The sequence below is a fragment of the Lemur catta genome, chromosome 2 (genome assembly GCF_020740605.2).
Source record: "Lemur catta isolate mLemCat1 chromosome 2, mLemCat1.pri, whole genome shotgun sequence".
Taxonomy (NCBI): Eukaryota; Metazoa; Chordata; class Mammalia; order Primates; family Lemuridae; genus Lemur; species Lemur catta.
Genome location: NC_059129.1, coordinates 145,433,570 through 145,452,244, shown reverse-complemented (window position 1 = coordinate 145,452,244; position 18,675 = coordinate 145,433,570). Strand labels below are relative to the sequence as shown.

Sequence of the window (18,675 nt, the reverse complement as noted above, 5' to 3'; positions counted from 1 at the left end):
TGAACGGGGAAGAGGGAGGGGAGAGTGGATGGATTCAGGAGTCAGGATTTCCTGTGGGCCCCGACGCCTTGTGGAAAGCCCACCCCGTGGGGGTGTCCCGGGCAGCCGGGCGAGGGTGTGCCTCTGGCCCCTCCCTTCTGTCCCCAAGACCCCCTGTCCCCTCCCAGCCCCCCATCCAGATACTCCCGGGGAGGAGGGAGAGGAGGGGGTTTTGCACTCATCCCCAGGTTGGAGTTGAAACGCCCCCCCAGGTGTGGCCCAGCCGTGGGCCCAGCAGGCCGACCACGCAGTGCCGAGGGGGCGGGGCCCTGGGAGTAAGGAAGGGGAGGTGGAAGGAGTTGCTCAGCTGCACAGGGGTCAGGCTCATTGTTTTATTTCCAGGTCACTCGGATCCCCCGTTTCACTCACTGTTACCCTTAATGTTGTTTGCAAAGTGGGGAGTCCTGGAGACGGGGGGTGAAGGAGGGTCAGGGACTCTAAATGAGAGAATGTGGAAGGCTGTGTTTTCGGGGGCCCAAGCATCGCGTACCCTGCGTGCCCAGTCCCAGGGGTTCGCGGTGGCCAGGTGAGGCGCACTGTCCCTGTGTGTTTCCCACGACAGCTGGCGGCTGGGCGGGTCGGCCATGGAGTCGGATAAGGCCCCGGCAAGTGCACGACGCTGTGGCACGTTTGAGATGCTCACTGCGTGCTCCTAGGCGTTTATCCATGAAAGCATTGCTTATGTTGCGCTGGGTCTCACCATCCTTGTCAACTACAGAAACCAAATCAAATTGACCATTTACTGACTCACGTAATTGAGAAGAGATGGTTTCTGGAGAGTTGGATCCAGAGCTTCCAGAGCTGTCAGCAGGACACTGGGTTTCTCTCCGCCCTTGTTTGACCTTGTTCTCGGGAAGGCTTATCTCCCGGGTAAAGCAAGCAAAGCTCCCGACTTGGGTTATCTGCACAGCTGGCCACCCCCAGACAAGAGGGGCTGATGGCTCCCCGGGGGCCTGTGCAGGGCCTTCGTTTTGGGTGTCACACCCATCTCTGAGCAGGCATGTGCCCAGGGAGCGCGTGCAGGCCTGGACCCTGTGCCCTCCCAGTGGCAGGGGTCTCAGGCAGGACCACTCTCTCCTGGATTCCACGGGATTAGTGTCCCACAGAAAGAAGGCTCTGGCTGCCAAGAAGGGGGGTTGTCTGTAGAGACCCCCTGTATGTTCACCACACACGCCCAGCGCAATGCAAACGGGCACCTAAGCTGCAAACACAGGTAGTAAAACAAGGATTAGGAACTGTGTTCGTACCATTAAATAATTACCATCTAGTTGGGGATATGAAATAAGGATAAAGAAACACGCAGAGCAGTGATTCTCAACCTTGGCTTCAGGAAGAATGATCTAGAAAGCACTACAAGTGCTGATGTACCGGGATTCTGGTCCCAGAGGTTCAGTTTGCCTGGGCTGGGGATTTTGAAGCTCCCACATGTTTCCAATGAGCCCCTGGATTCTCCCAGGCCCAGACCCCGGAGAATGTCCAGGAAGCAAAGACAGGGCAGATGGCTCACAGCTGGGGCATTGTGAGGGGGGACGGCTGGCATGGGGGTGTCGTGGGATGGGGGTGCCATGGGGAGACGGGCGGTGTAAGGGGGCTGGGAATAACCTATGGGGCAGCTTCTCTTGTGGTGGAGCCTCTGGGCCCCTCTGACGCGCTGGGAGGGGCAGGCCCACAGCTGCGTGACGCTGACTGGGGACAGCAGCCTTCTCCTTTCATGCGGGGGCAATTCTGACCCTGCTCCTTCTTCTGATGTTTGGACCATGACTATTAGTAGGGGCAAAGGAGATGGACTTGCATTTTGGCCTCTTTCTTCAGCCCATATTTAGGGGCTACAAGCCAAGGGACAGAGGATAGAAAAGAAACATGGTAGCAGGAAAGATCACGGATGAAGCAGAAAATGAAAACTTGGCCCCTGCAGTATTGTGTGTGCAAGACTTGGGATAAGGATATTCATTTCTGTTCTCAAAGATGCTAAAACCATGCTGCTGGGTAAAATCTCCAGGTTTTCTCCAAACCATTCTAGCCAAAAAGAGGCTTGGGAAGGAGAAAGGAGAGCCGGACGTACGTGTTTCTGGGTCCCAAACCCTGTGACTCAGCATGATTGTAATTTTAAGTACACACGTATTAGCATAGAACAGATGAAAACTAAATCTACAGATTAAAAACCTGGAGTGAGTGTCTTTCATAGGATGGAGAGTCGAGAAGTTACCCTGAAACGCCGGCCTGGCTCCGGCAGCCGTGAGTGTGGCGCGATGGTTCAAGATTGTTCCGCTGGTGCTGAAACAAGAGACTTTTTTTTTTTCGGCTGAGTTTTGAGGTTGCTGATGGGCACATCATCACTTCCTCTGGCTGAATTCTAAAGTTGCACAAAAGTCACAAGTTCCCTTCTTTAGGTTTTCACTAAAGGGCTTCCTGAAAGCTAGAGAAACTCTTCCCATTATTTAGAATCATGTGGAGGTTAATGTTTAGAAACAAAAAGTTCACAGGCTTGGTCAGTACGGCTGCGTTGCAATGTCCTGGCTAGTGCAGTTGCTCACTGTCAGTGTGCCCTGGGACCTAACCGATTCTTTCTGCACTTTCTATTTTAACAGGGCCAGGCTGACACGACCTCGCCTGAGACAAAGGCAGCTGCGTCAGCAGAGGTAAGGAGCCTTCCTGCGGCTTTGTTTTCCTCCATGCTCTTGTGAGGAACATTTTTTAAAAAAACCCGTTAAACGTGAAGTCTCTTTCATTCTCTTGGGCTGCTTCCCACTGCCCAGAGTCCAGCAAAGCAGGCTGCAACGTGTTTTTTCTAGAAGAGAGGGAGGCTGCGCAGTAAAGTGTGAATGTTTTGACCTTCCGTGTGAAACCGCGAGCGCTGGGCTGTGCAGGCTTGCCTCCGCACAGCAGGGGTCTGCGTTGCCCGCAGAACCGGGAGTGTCCCCGTGCTGTGCATGGCGATTGTCAGTTTTATTCCGAGTCTGTGGGTCGTTTTATGTGCAACATTCCTTTTGAAACCCTATTTTGTGCCTTCAGAGTAAGCTGGGATTACAGGCGGCGAAAGAGACATCACACCTGGACAAGCCTGGGTCGTGACGGCTGCGTGGTGGGGGCTGCCCATGGGACTCGCGGGTTGGTGGTGACCGGCTGTCAGACCTTAGGGTGCGTGCGGTTCAGGTGCTCAGTGGCAGCTTTTCTAGGAATTAGGCCTAAAATGGATACTTTCAGATGAAGGTAGATTTCTCATCCTATTTCAAGCAGCTGTCTGGTTTTAACACCATTATAAATAAGAAAACTTGTAAGGTAGTTTAGTGGCAGTTTTTAACTCTCCCCGGCCCAGCAATGCACGTGTGTGATAATGTCACGTGTAACAGCGATGCCGCAGGGCCTGTCACTGTCAGCAGTCAGGGCAGGCACGACAGGTCTGCTGCTGGGCTGGGGGTGGAGGGTCAAACAGGTCGTTTGGAACTTGCTTTCTGGTTAGGCTCATGTTAATTTACATTGATGCGTTAGTTCATATTAAGCAAAAATACTCCTGATTTCCTGGTAGCTTTCTTGAGTTCTGCCACGGGGGCCTTGCCGAGGCAGTGGCTGCGCCAGGACCCGCTGGGGGGTGGGGGCTCTGCGCAAGGACGTGCCAGCCGCGGTGCAGCACTCTGGGGGCTGCGAGTCCCGAGGGATGCAAGTCCCAGCCGGTCTCAGGCCGCTCCATGCCCTGCGGGAAGGGTCCCCGAATCCCACTGTATTACTTTTTACATATTTGTGGTGCCCATGTCTGGGTCTGAGCACGTTTCTGTTTGTTTATTTCCTAAGAGCTGGAAGGAACATATTTTTACTCACAGTTTAACACAAAGAATTGGTTGACTAAGAGATTCCTGATACTATTACATTGCACAAATTGAATTTGCTTATTACACAGACGAATTGTGTCAGTAGAATCATGTCATTAATGAAAACTGATGGGTGGCCACAGAAAGTCTCCAGGTGGTTCTAATTGTTTTAGCTAAGCAGCTAGACAAATGCCTGGATACTATTTTGAATTACATCCTTATTTAAATAAACTCAAAACACAAGCAAATACTATGGTGGGAGGGATATGACTTTTTACTCTTTTCTCATAATCTTTTTTTCAGTCTAGTTTATAACCTATTCCACAAAGAAATAGTTGGTGATTCTTAGCAAAACGTCATTTGGCTTCATATGTACCTGTGAGGAACTGTGCTTCTCGGAAAATCCAAAGTTGTGTTATTACCATCTGTATCTTCACGGTCCAGAGTTAGCTTGGCCACACCGAGCAAGCATGGAGAGTTTCCCTGTGGAGCGTGTTTCTCGGTCTTGGTCACGGGAATGAACACGGGCCCATGGAACATGCCTGGGCTTGGGGGCGTGCACCCTGAGCTCGGCACGGCGGGCTGGCATGGGCGCCCACGGGAGCCGCTCCTTCAGAGATGGGCGCCAGTCCCACACGGTGGGGTCCATAGCGTTTCCGCGGGTGGAAGTGCAAAGCCCTTTCTGTCAGGACACTCTTCCCATCCCACCCCGGGCCAAGGCGTGGGGCGCCCGGGGCAGGTGGCCCCAGCGCTCGGTGCAGCACGGCCAGCGTGGCCCCCTCTGCTCCCCGTCGCCCGGAGTGGGTTAAACGCCCCGCCGTGTTTCTCAGAGTCACTTTGGGTACGATAGGAAGGAGTCCCTTATGCTCAGGATTGAAAAAACACAAATCAGAGCTCACACGGCACGACCAGGGAGCACCCAGGAAAGTATGAAAGGGTGGTAAGGTAGCAGCGCTTGCACGTTAAGACTTTAGCTTTCCCTCTGTCAGTTACTCTCTCTCTCTCTCTCCCCCCTCAATCCCCGCTCCATACATATATGTAAACATTTATTTTAGAGACGGAGTCTTGCTGTGTTGCCCAGGCGGGACTCGAGCTCCTGGGCTCAATCAGTCTTCCCGCCTGAGCTCCTGAATAGCTGGGACGACAGGCGTGTGCGGTACCACACCCGGCTTCTCCGTATATGCTCTGAATGAGACTCTGCAGAAGTCTGTGTTGGGCAGATTGTGAGACCGAGTTAGAGGGTTGCGGGGTCTCCTGGTGAAACCCTAACACAGCTGGAACCGCTGGGCACGGGCAGGTGCCGCTGCAACTTTCACAAGAAACGTTAAGATATTTCACCAGGACAGTCACAGAAGCTGCCAATCTGGCAAACACGCAGTAATCTGTCTTTAATGCATTTTACCTAACAAAACCTATGAAGTGCCTCCAGTTTAACGGCTAGTTGAATTTCCTCTTTCTCTGCCATGATCCACTCTTTACCTATTTGATTTTACAAGAAGAAATTTTAGAAAAGAGACGAGGCAGGTTACAATTCCCAGTGGGGAATGTTCCTTTTTGTCCATGTCCCCAACCCCAACCAGAGCAGGAGAGCAGCTTTATCCTTTTTTGGTTTCTCCCTCTTTTTCCTCTTTTCTTTCTGTTTTGGAATGAACACGCGTGTCCCGTTTTACAGAGTTGCATTTTGCAACACTCTTGATTTGGTGGAACTTTAACGAAATTGTGCCCTCGTAGTCCCTGCTATGTGAAGCAAGCAGTGGGTATCACAGTGTCGTGGTGGAGGCCAGCGTGGTGCAGTCACGGACGGAGAGACAAAGGCAGCCCGTGCAGTCCCCAGACCAACAAGGACAAAGACCCCAAAGCTTGTGCCCAAGCATCAGAACAAGTGCTGTGTCTGACTTTGCCGGACACACACACCAGTGGCGGCCGCCTGCCTGACACCAGGGCGTGTGTGTGTGTGTGTGTGTGTGTGTGTGTGTGTGTGTGTGTTAGTGGTGTTGTTTTTAATTCTTAATGATTTGTGAAACAATGTGTTCTTTCGTCAGATACCTCGATATGCAAATAAAATAATGAGCTGACCCCAACTCAGTCCTTTGAAAAGCATGTCGGAGAGGTGCAGTGCTGCTGCTAAGCCCGGCACATACTAGACACTCAGCAGCACCGGATGGACACCAGCCCCCTCTAGCCTCACTTGGGGCCCAGCCTGCAGGACCCTGAGGGACAGCGGTGGCCTCCGGCTGCGTCACAACATTACCTTTTGAATAGAATCCTGAGCCTGGGACATGAGCTGGGCTCTCTCTGTTCTGCCGCGTTCTAACAGCGCTTTAATCTCTTCCCCCCCAACCCGCCCTGGACCAAATTGATCCAGAGCCTTTTTAATCTTGGCTATAAGGCTGGTTTTTCTGTTTTCTTTGTCTTTTTTATCAAGTCCTTCCTTGCCTCTGCCTGGAGTCCTGAGGCGCATGAGAAGGTAGTCACAGATGTGCTTTGCTTTTTCATAGAGTAGATCATGTGGAGGTGATAGATTGTGTTAAAACTGGGTGGAGTATCCGGAATAAAATAGAAACATCTGGTTTTCAGTCTGCTTTCAGAGATAAAAATTCTGCTGTGGAGCTGGCTATTCATGGAGAATCGCTGAGCTGTCCCTCTTGGCTGGGGCGGCTCCCAGCCGGGGGTTCCTCATTCACGCACCCCAGTGACCTAGTGCCGACTTCTGGGCGCAGCCAGGAGTTCAGACGGGGGCGAGTTCCTGGGCGTGTGAGCACAGGTGGGGCAGGACGGGAAGGTCAGGGCCGCGGGGCACAAAGGTGGGCGCAGGCATCCACGGGCAGGTGGGGGCTGGGGGCCGCTTCCGGGACAGAGTGGCAGCACAAGGGGGACCTGCAACTGAAAAGGAGCGTGTCACAGCCTCTGTGCTTCTGTCCATTTCGTCCCTGAATGTCACTGCAGGGACAAACACGGGCCATTCCTGCATTTATTGGAGTCACTGGGTAGTCTCTTGAGATCTGTGTCTAGCGCCGCGGCAGAAACTAGCGACGAAGTCAGAGCTGGAACTGGAGCTGGGAGAATCCTTCCTTCCGGTCATACTATAAATTTTCTTTTGGGATAATGGAGAAAAACCAAATATTAACTTCGGGAAAATAGATCGACCCTATAGGTCTCGGGAAGGTCATGTCTGGCGAAAAAGGGCAGAATAAATCAGACGTAAGCTTTGGGTCTTTGAAAGTACTTTGTTTTTCTTTCTTGCATGTTTATACACACATACATAAACACATGCACATGTGCAAGCATATTATATAATGTGTATATATATAAAGTCCGTATTATATAAATATATCGTATGTTTATACAGGTATTGATGTAGATATCGGTGTATTTGTTGCTTTGTCTCCAAGTTCTTTTTACAAGTAGTTTTTCTCGTTATTAGAAGTTGCCCGTCCATGGTCAAGGGTTCCCTTCCATCTCGTTTTTTGAGGAGCACCAGCACTCGGTCCCCACCCCACCCCCTCGTGCCTGGGGACGCTCGAGGCCCACAGTCTTGCACGGTGGGTCCCATGGCCAACTGCACCTGAGCCCAAGCTCCTCCTGGTCATGGGCTGACCCAGCCGGGCCCACCTGGCCTCGGGGCGTTGCCACCCACCCCTCCCCAGTCCCACTCCCTCTTTGTCTCATTGTGATCTAATTTTGTGCTTTCAATTGCACCAATGCTGCTACTGTAAGGAGAAGGAAATGGGCCCCGAGCTGTTCGATCCAACACATGATTTTCCAGCACAACCTCAACTGGCTTGATCCACCAGTACAATCGTTGCGTGGCCGCTCTCCTTTGGGAACAGCCCCCTCCCTCCGTTGTGGTGGGGTCAGACCCTACAGGCTTCCTCCCACCTCTCAGGCCCCTCGTCACACACCTCCTGGAGTCCCTCCCTTCCGCCCCTCGATGAAATGCCCCTGACCTGAAACGTCCCTGGACGGCAGGATGCTATCTGCCAGCTCTCCCGTGCTCTGAGCGGGTGCCTGGCCTGGGTGTCCCTGGAACCTCGGCACTACTGACACCCCCTCTTCCCGGGAGCAGGGTCCTGGGCTCACCGGCAGCTGTTCTCCAAGTCGGGGGCGGAGCCACGCACTGCGCGTGGCGTTGAGACACTGGGAGCAGGCCGGACGTTCCCCACCTGCACACCTGGGAATGCCCATTGGGCCCCTCTAAATGCTGCCCTCTGTGTCCAGCTGAACAGCAAGGAGTCTGAAGGAAGTTGCTTTGCAGCAGGCCACGGAAAGCATCGCGGCCGTGCAATTCAATTCAGTGTCTGGTGGCAGACATGTGGCCAAATCCTGCAGTCGTGAATCTGAAGAAAATCCTTTAGGGGATTGCTCCGGAGGGGCTCTGTCCCAGGGTGCAAGGACGTTCACAGCTCCGGTGACCGTTTGGGGCCTCTGGGACGTGCTTTACAGCACGAGACTGACAGAGGCCATCACTGCTCCTTCCGTCCGTGCCTCTGATGTGTGACACGCCTGTCCCATGCTCTCACACGGACACGGAGGACACAAACAGACGGACGGCTCTGACTTTCTTAAGTGTTTGTTCCAGGGCCGTCTCCCTGGTGCTGTCCAGGGTCCTCACTCGCAGGCTCTGCTTTCCGTCACTTCAGCAAATCCCTGCGTGATGCTGACTGCGCTCCCGGCACTGCTCTGACACCTACACACGTCCACTCTCTCGACCCCCGTGACGGGGTCACTCGTGGTCGGCACTCCCCTGGTGCAGGTCACGCAGCCCAGAGGCGGAGCTTGGATTTGACCTCAGCAGTCTGGCTTGCGCGTCTCGGCCCCTAGCTAGGATGCCACGGCATGGACATTTGCTTAAGTTGGAGATAATTATTTTCTTGCAATTTATTTTGTGGAAATAAATAACATTTTTACATTTGCTTTGTATCACCCTTTGATGACTCACAAAGAATTTCAAATTGCTCTTAGTCTTGCTTTTTCCATGCAAAGCAAATGACATCTAATAGGATTCAGCTAAGCCAGGAAATCAGAAAGCATAAGACAAGGAACACGGTTCCTCCTCTGATCCTGAGGTTGCTGCGGCGACTTCTGAGTTATCGGGTCCCAAATATTTTCTTAAATATGAGACTCCCTGTTTAAAATGATAACAATAAATCACAGATTCCGTGTTAGAGTAGTTATATTTTCATCATCCATGCAATCCATGCATTGAGAAAAGTCACAGGAACCCATCAATGCCTTCTAAACAAAACTGAGTTGTATTCATCATGGCAGAATTCGTATTTGAGCTAATGTCCCGCGTACGTGTGAAACAGTATTTGTTCCACCTGTAGAAGGTGACCGGTGTGCCTGTGTTTCCACCAGTATTTTGCAACAGCCTCAGCACCCACAGGCCTGAACCCCAGAGCTCAGGTGTAAGACCCAGGTCATGACTGTCTCCTTTTCCTTGTTTGCCCTGGGAGTCAGGGCAGGAAGGAAGACGGTCTCATGGGAGCCGTGGGCTACGGAGCAGCCACTCCTCTGTGGACAGGGAGCCAGCGGGACTTTGCCCGAGGCTGGGCAAGTTTCCCAGGGGCTGGCACTCGGGGAAGACTGTGACCCTAACACCTGCTTACAGCTGCCATGTGCAATCCTGAGTAAGAGGCCGTCTCTGCATGGATGCTTTTGCTTAAATATATATCTTTACAGAGACCACGTGCCGGCACTACTCAGGGTGCTGGGGGGAAGCTAGGATGTCATGTTCTCTCCTCCCTTTCATACACACACATATATGCACACAAACGCACGCACATGCACACACACTCACAAACACACGCACATGTGCACACCTATTGCCCTGAAGGTGCTAAAGACGCAGCCAACGTGGTAAACAGTAACAAGCGGCGACCATGAGCTCTGCGTCTGAGGGCAGCTGTGGCGGAGTGCGGGCCAGGGAGACCGAGGGTGGGGAAGGCGCCGCAGCGCAGCTCTCCTGCCCCTTTGCGGGCCGTCCTCTTTATGCCTCGGTTTCCTTTCTGTGGACGGGATAACACCCAAAGTTTCTGCCCCTCGTCTTGGTCCGGAGGGGACAGGCTGTGCTTCCATGGTCCCTGAGAAGCACAGACACCAGGGCCTGCTTCTCACACCTGTCTGCAAGGGTCCTCCCCGAGGCTGCCGTGCCGGGGCTCCTTGGCCACCCCCTCGGAGGTCTGGGGGCTGCAGCTCTGCCATCCGGTTTCTTGGTTCCCATGACGAGTCTGGGGGTGCCAGAGGGTAACCCGCACCCTCTACACTGCCTCAGACAGGAGGTGACATTGCCCCATTCCCATCCCCCAGGGAGGACACAGGGTATGCACACCCCCATGCCTGGGGCCCGGGAAGAGGAGAGGACTCAGACGCGCTGTGTTGTCCTTGACACAGGGCTGATATTGTGGGTGTGATTCTACGTGGGTCCAAAGACATGGAGGTGAAACACAAGTTTTTTCTGAGGAAGACACAAAATAACACTTCAAGGTTGAGATTAAGCTGGTCTAAAGGAAACATGAAACAGATGCTTTTGTTGTGGTGGCGGTTGTCCTTGGGCCTCATAGTGGAAGCATTTTGGTTCTGTTGCTGCAGGAGGAATGCCCAGTGACAACAACAGCAATTCCTTTAAAGCTGTGGCCAATAAACAGTGATAGCTGTTGTTTCAAAATAATTTCTTTAAAAATACATTTGGAGGATGAGTAAGCCAAGACTGTTATGACAATTTCCCATAGCATAAACTAAAAGGCAATTTCTTGCCAGAGTCACCATGACAACATGCAGTCCACAAACTTACGTCCACCTGCAATTAACTTCCATTAAAAAAGGAAGGTTTCTATTGCAAGCCCACTAGATCTCACATCTTGCCAGAGACCAAAGGCTGTCCTATTTTGCTAATGCACTTTCAAAAGTACCAAGTCCTGGATAATTACCTTTCAATTCTTATGGAAGCTTGAATTGAATTGCATTTAGGTAACTCCAAATACAGTTACTAAGAACCTAAGAATTTTAGGTGGGGGTTATTCAGAGCCTCCGCTTCTCCATCTCTCCCATGAGGTTCTCTTTTTCTCTTTCACCACCTTGGTACTCATGCCCACTCCCCAGGACTGGATACAGGAAGGAGAGCTGCCAGAGAGCAGGCTATTTCTGGATGCCAGCAAAATGCGTGGTGCAGGAAAGATGAACATTTGTGGCCGAGTCGTTTTTGAGCTTTCCCTTGGCTTGTGTTAATCTAACCTGCGCTAGTTTCCTGTTCCCAGGAAGGACAGAATAGACCTCGAAGTCTTCGCGATCTACATCCAGGCATGGGGGGTGTCCCCTCTGTGCAATTGTCCCATGACCCTGATGTTCAGCTCAGAGCTTTGGTGAGTTTATCTTTGATATTGTTGAGTTGCTTCGTGTAAGTCTTGGGATTTTTTCCTGTTGAGTAGTAGACCAGATAGATATTCCCTAAGAAGCAGATGTTTAAACGATTTCTTAAGAAGCCTTTAATTTTATCCTGTGTGCAAAATAAGCTAAGAAAATATTTATGCACCAAAATAAACCCACTTTCCTCTCTCCAAATAGCCATTCCCCGGGTGACGCTGATCTTGGCTAAGCTTGAACATTTCCCCACATGAGATAAGGATCTTTTCCAAGTGGCTGAATAGGTTACAGACAGTAAAACTAAGCTTTCCATTTTTACTCCCGTGTGCTTGAAACAATACCAGAGCTTCAAACACTACCCACCACTTCCCTAACAAAAGTCCAGTAAAGCATTCTGTTTAAGTCTCAATCAAGCCTGGATACTATATATAAAAATTTTAAACAAAATGTTCTTGAAGGACCAGGAGAGTCAGGTTTCAAGCAAAATATTTTATATTGTCCTCCTTCAACACTCAGAAACGCCATGCCACAGGGCTCTCTCCGCAGCACTGTCACCAGCTGTGCCCTGGCCACAGGGGAGGGTGGTGTTGGTGCTGTCACGTGTGCAGAGGACGCGAGACCTCGCTCGCGTGGGGGGTGTAAGATGCCACCAGTGCGCTCCCTGGAAAGACTGCTTGTTTCTGCGAAAGACTGCACAGGTATTTTAAGATCCAGAACCTTTCAAAGGGTGAAATGTGGATTAATGTTAGGGAAAAGAGACAGAGCTGGGATTGTTTTTAAGCTCTTGATAAACTGACAAAGGGAGAAGTCAAGGATGAAACGTACAGGGATTGCTGAGATACACTTAAAATAACGCCTAAGGAGTCTGGTGAGAATAGGGAGAGTCCCGTCTCTGTAAGTCTTCCTGGTTACTGCTTTGTGCCAGCTCTCAGGACCAAACGTAATTGAGAAATTTTTGAAAACAGAGACATTTTTTCTTGTTGCAGTAACTTGGCCCGTGAACAAACCATGCTCTATTCTCAAAGTGACAGCTCAAAAGTGTGATCATTCTGCTTAGAATGTAATAGTTGCCAATGGCTCTAGAATATAAAAAGTTGTATGTATGATGGCAGATGTATGACATATATTTTTAAAAATTCTCTATTATGGGTTCCTAATAAAGTTCCTATGATGGAAAGTATGATCACTAAAAGTTATACCTTAGAATGCCCTCTGAAGGCCAGCCTAGGGTCTCGTAGGTTGCTTATCTGAAATATGCACTTCTGAGTACACACACACACACACACACACACACGCAATGTTCATATGGACAAATGAGCTTTAACCAGTTCCGCCATTCATGGGAAGGAACATGCAGTCTGTGTCCTCCAGAAGCAATGGAATGAATAGAAAGTTGTTTTGGTAGAACAAATTTCCTGAAATAGCAACCACTTGAGAAAGGACAATTGTACCTCACCTATTCTTGTTTGATTGGAAAAGAAGTATCCTTTGTCTGCACGTCTTGGGGGTAAGGAAGAGGTGGACAGGGCCGTCACCCTCACGACTGTGCTGCCCCAAGCCGAGGTAATTTCTGCCTGTCTCGGTCCTAACTATCCTTTTGCTTTGATTCCTTTTGTTGACTCCCTATTTTTATACTGATTCACGCCCACACCTTCAGCCTTTGCCATGACCTCTGATATCTGTCACCTCAAAGCCGACTGTCGGTCGGTAGATTTTTCACATTGCATCTTCAGCTCTTCAGAGGAGAAGCCTATTCATGTGTTAACAAGATGCTAAACCATAAGTCAGCTCTTGCCGGGTCCTCGGTCTGACCGCGCCTGCACCTGAACTTGATGGTTGCTACACGCGTGGACACTGAGGTGCTCTGGCTGCACCGAGGCGAAGCTGGATGCCAAGAAAGGGGCTGATTGTTCTGGAGGAGACATGGGAACTCAGTTTTTTTTTTGTTTTTTTTTTTTTGAGACAGAGTGTCACTTTGTTGCCCTGGCTAGAGTGAGTGCCATGGCGTCAGCCTAGCTCACAGCAACCTCAAACTCCTGGGCTTAAGCGATCCTACTGCCTCAGCCTCCCGAGTAGCTGGGACTACAGGTATGAGCCACCATGCCCGGCTAATTTTTTCTATATATATTTTAGTTGGCCAGATAATTTCTTTCTATTTTTAGTAGAGACAGGGTCTCGCTCTTGCTCAGGCTGGTCTCGAACTCCTGACCTCGAGTGATCCACCTGCCTCGGCCTCCCAGAGTGCTAGGATTACAGGCGTGAGCCACTGCGCCCGGCCGGGAACTCAGTTTTGACAAGGAAAGCAAAGCAAATGTTTATATTAGCCAGACAGGACATGCTCTAAGTTAGCCGGGAGGAGGCTGGAGGGAGCGTGTGCGGGTGCGGGTGTCTGCGGCGGAGGCAGCATTTGCAGGCGTGATGCGATGGATAAAGCCGTCCTTGTGTAGCTGGCATGCACTAGGTGACCTGGGGCCACCAAAAAGATAGGCAACGCCTTTTATTTACCTCCCTTCTACTGATGGCTCCTTCTTGCAGTTTAGATGCCACAGATAAGAAGGAGGGAGGTGTTTTCCCTGTGCTGCTGAGGCAGGCTGCCAGCCTGGCTGTGGACAGGTGGGCAGGTGCACAGTGGGGAGGGTCACAGGGCTTGCCACTCGGCGTGTCTTTGACAGTTTTTAACATTTGGCTAGTTCCACATGCAGCTCCAGCTCTGACAGACCCTGCCAGATGTTCCGTGGAGGCTGTCAGGATTCAGAGCGTGAGTAACTTGGCGTTTGCAGCAGCAGAAATGGCCAGCCCCAGGCTGGTTTCTCTGTGCCTCACCCCTCTGCCTCTCTGGCTTTGCAAAGCCGGGGTTTTTTTGGCAGCCGGAGCTCTTTCACCTCACCGCTGCCCGCGAGGTGGGGGCTCCTTTGATTGGAGATCTGCGGGGTGGGAACGGGGTGCGGCAGGGGAGGGGAGAGGAGGGGAGCCGTGGGAGCTGCTGCCTGGTGACGCGCCGGGCACAGTGGCCAGGGAGGTGGTAAGAGGAGCAGTGGCCGCCGTGGCGGAATGGCTGGACCGCCCGGGGAGCCCGGTGCCCGGCCCTGGCGCGGGAAGCATGATTAGGCTGCCACGCAGGAAACTGCAGAAACTGTTTCTCAGGAAGGTAAGGGAGAGCGCGCTGCCTCGGGGCCCCGGGGAAGTTTGGCGGTCTCTACGCACCTGGGAGACCACAGTGACCGCTGGGCAGTGGGGGCAAGCCTGCGGACTGCTCCCGAGGGGCACGCAGACGGGATTCCTCAGCTCGCTAACCCGGGTCGGGCTCAGCAGCAGCAGGTCAGCCTGTCGGACTGAAGTGCCTCATTCTCAGATTTGCCCGTGCTGGAGGGTTTTGCTTCGGGTTAGAGCCCAGCGAACTCACTGTTGCTGTTCCCAAGTGTGTTTCCGTAATCGAAGGCAAGGGTGTCAGTCGTTTTTCTGCAATTTTAGAACCCAAGGGAAGAACAGATGACAAAGTGGATGTTTATTTAAACTGTTACTAAAAGGTGAAGGTCAAGAGAATCGGCTAACCGAGACCCAGCAGTTTGCCCTTAAAAACTTCCTTATTGTGGTAAAATATACATAACCTAAAATTTCCATTTTCACCACTGTCGGTGTACCGTGCACACTAGCATCCCCTGCGGGGACGTTGCCATCACCCCAGACTGGCACCCTGCGCCCCTGAGCCGCAGCCCCCCGCGGCCCCCTCCCTGGGCCGCCCGTTTCCAGGTGGTCGCCCCGCCCAGCGCCGCCGTGCACGGCAGGTGCGCCAGGCACAGCCCAGCCCAGGTCATGCCGAGGAGCGCCCACGACCTGCTGAGAAATTGCTTTCTGTTACATCTTGCATAACTTTTTTTAAAAAGGAAAAATATGAAATATAGGGTTTTAAAAATCACTGACCTACCAGTGGGCATATTATTTATGAGCCTTAACATTTTTTTGAAGAAAATCTGTGACTTTCCAACTATATGTACCTATCTTTAATACGTAAAACATGTTCTGATTTTCTTATTTTGTACGTATCTTCAAGTGCGTATAGGTGTGCTTATGCCGAGTTATGTGCAGATTTGTGGGCAATAAACATTCTTAGATCTGTGGATCTTTATGTGTGAAAATATAATCTTAAAGTCAATGTATATTAATTTTCACTCTAAAATTACTTACAAAATAATATTCGTGATGATTTTATAAGGTGAATGAAAGTTGTTTACTTGTATTTGGGAGTTAAGAACCTGAAGCCTTAAGAAAACAAGTGGGTTGTCCACACTCCACAGGCAGGGACAGATGTCCAGGTCCCCATCCAGCCGGGGAGCTCCCGCCCCCGCCCCGGCTCCGCCCTGCCTGTCAGGTCAGCAGCAGTTTCTCCCGCTGCTGTTCGCTTTGATTGAAACGCACATCACACCCGTGGTGCATTTCCTAATCGACACCGTCCTATTCCCAAAGGACTCCAACAAAGTTAAATGTATTCAAAACAGGACTGAAAAACATAAGTCAGTGCCTATGCGGAGGGGAAGGAAATAAGGCAGAAAAAGGAATATGAAGCCCGGCGTGAGCTCAGCGGCCCTCTGCACATGGTGCGGCACCGCACCCAGCCGCGGGGGACACGGAGTCCACTCTGGGACTGCTGGAGTCCCAGGGAGAGGGGCACAGACGGGACAGGCCAATAAAAATGAAAAACAAGGAAAAACCCAACGGAGCCGTGCAGCCGAGCACAGTGTTTCTGCTGCTGAGCCCTGAGAGAAAGGCCAGAGGGTCCTCGCGAGGAGGACGCCGTGCAGGGAAGGGGACAACACCGGGGACAGCAGCTTTGTGCTGAGCGTGGTGCGTTTCTCGGTAATGCTTCTGCCAAGCCCTGAGCGCTGGGCTGGGGAGCGAGGCAGAAACACAGGGCACCGCTCTCAGCAGCCAGCGCTGTGCTCCGGGAGAACCGGCTTCACCCGGGGACACGCTGGACGCCACCTGGGACACATGGACAGAGACCTCCAGACCCTCCTTCACGACCGTGGCCGAGGGAATCGTACATTTTGTTAGAATTTAGCGGCTCTGAGTTCGGGTTCCTTGGCGAGTGCAGGACTGCAGGTTTCCTGTGTTGTAGGTTAGGAACTGGGGAGGGTCACAGGGGTCACAGGGCCCCCCTGCTTCATGTCACAGACACACAGACCACTCCGAGGAGCCGAGGTGCTTTGCCCAAGGCCGCAGGGCTGGTGGGCGCTGGCATCTCAGGGCTCCTCCCGTCCTGCCAGGACGGTCCAACACGGCGGTGGGAGGGCTCAGCGCAGCAGCCTAGGACTGGGAAAGGGACCTCTACCCACCTGCACTAATTGTGCCTTGTTGCTTTTGTATCTGATGCTTTGGCGCCTGGGGCCGTGCTGACAGTGGAGGGCAGCCCCTCCCAGGGCCAGCTCATTCCTGGAGAGGAGGGACAATCACCCAGGGGTGCACTTCACACACCAGCCAATCCAGAACCCACACCCCGACCACGGCCTTCAGGGCTCCCTCTCTCTGGAGCACGGCCCCCCTGCCCCCACCAGCCAGGGCCGGGAACCAGGCGGCTAAGGCAGTCCCTGTAGGCAGAGTCCCCTGGAACCACCCACCAGCCAGTCCTGCGCCCGCTCACCCCTCACCCGGCCCCTCCCACGGATGCCGCCAGCCAGGCTCCTGCGCCCTGTCCCCTCCTGGCCCCCTCTGCGTCCCCACTGCCCCGCGGCTCCCATGAGGTCCCTGTGGTGCGGCTGCCCCTCCTCTTGGGCTCTGTGATGGCAGTTGTCCCTGATCTATTGTCTGCCAAGCTTGAATAATAGTAAAAACTGTATTTTAAGCCTGTCATTTGTTTTTAAAACTGATAGTTTCATTTATTTAAGATTTTTCCCACTTACATGTTGTGGGAAGTGCAAAGATAGATGAGACCACGTCCCATATCTGAGAAACTGCCCCTGGCATGCAGACGGGCACAGGCGTGGTCCTAGCGGCAGGGACCCGCGTGCCCTCGAGGAGGCGGGGCCTGGGGAGGGTGTCGCACCCCAGTCCGCCCCCGAGCGAAGGCCTTTTCCAGGGTTTCGGTTCCGCATCACTCTGGTGTCGGGGGAGGAGGTCTCTGAGCGTGATCACCCTCAGAATCGCGGGGGGGGGGGCGGCATCTGCAGGTGGAGGCCCCCAGGCTTCTGAGCCGTCTCCATTACTAACCCTTGGTGGCTCGGGGGCAGGCGAGGTCGGGTATCTTCCCAGTTGCATAGACGTTAATGGCTGTTTAACAACTGCATTAAATGTAGTCATAAGGGCTCCATCCCAATCGCAAATCACACTGACACGATCTGAACAACAGTCCGAATGGGCTTCTAGGGAGGTGCTGGACTCTCGCAATGACAGTAGTTAGATCTGTTCCCTGTGGATGATCTGTTTAAGTTTATTTTTTGTGTGTATCTACTCATGGGTCCCAGTGCAGTCCTGCTACACTCATGTGTTGTCATGGTGCAGTCAGGGCCCTCGGCGTGCCCGTCACTGGGGCAACTGATGTGGTCTCCACCAGACGACCTCCCACCACCCGGCCACGAGTGTTCACTGTCCTCGTTCCACACTCTGAGCTGCTTTGTGCTCTTATTATTAAACTGATCTAGCTGATGTATTTGTTTTACGATGTGGTGTGGTATTAGACAGCTGTGGGAGAATGAACAACAAGGTCAGCACCGACAGTGCTTTTTGTATAAGTATAGGAGTATACATATAGGACGTTTTGTGTTTAAAACAAGAAAAAAACTCCAATGGCACTATACACGTTTTAGGGTATATTATAGGGTCTTAACAGAGATTAATTTTCTGAAGTTATATTTAACTGTTAATTTTTAGGGGGGTTAGTTCAAAACAGACAGTTGTGTACTGCTGTATAAGCAGAGACGGCATATCTTCGTTCTACCTCAGGAAGAGCGTCTATCCGTCCATCAATATTTACTTACTGAGCGCTCAGTTTGTGCCGGTTGGGGCAGGGCTAAACCAGGAACAAGATGGAGGGGCTACATCTGGCTACATCTGGCAGGACAGCCAGCCCCTCTCCCCCAGGTCAACAGTGAGCTTTTACAGAAACAGGATGGTGCAGAAGGGAGGAGTTTGTTTCTAAGGCCACATAAAGGGAGTGGCATCTTGTTCCTGCCACTGCAGTGACTGAAGCCACAGAACGGATTGCTCACAGTTGGTGGGGATGGGCCCCGGGCCACAGCAATGAAGCCAGGTGCAGAGCTCGGGGTAGAACACTGAGTTCTCAGCAGGTGATATAAGGCTTAACAAAGGGTTAGGGGTCAGGCCACTGTTACCCCAAGAATGTCCAGATTTCTCCAAGAAATAAACAACAGCAAACACAAAATGATGGGAAAGTTATGGGGGGTAATAGCCAAACAAGACCTGGGGGGACAGGGGTGGGAGAGCTGGTCCCTGCTTCACCCTTGACAGAGGCCAG

At 52.1% G+C, this 18,675-nt stretch overlaps 1 protein-coding gene across 1 annotated transcript in view; it reads left to right on the top strand.

The window, feature by feature from the left end:
- Nucleotides 1-2,442: 2,442 nt before the first annotated feature.
- Nucleotides 2,443-18,675, top strand: part of RPS6KA2 (ribosomal protein S6 kinase A2) — a 222,377-nt gene continuing 206,144 nt past the window's right edge. Inside the window, exons 1-2 of the mRNA XM_045544722.1 lie at nucleotides 2,443-2,527; nucleotides 2,628-2,678. Coding sequence (XP_045400678.1) covers nucleotides 2,486-2,527; nucleotides 2,628-2,678 — 93 coding nt within the window. The 5' untranslated portion in view covers nucleotides 2,443-2,485. The remainder of the gene's footprint in view (nucleotides 2,528-2,627; nucleotides 2,679-18,675) is intronic.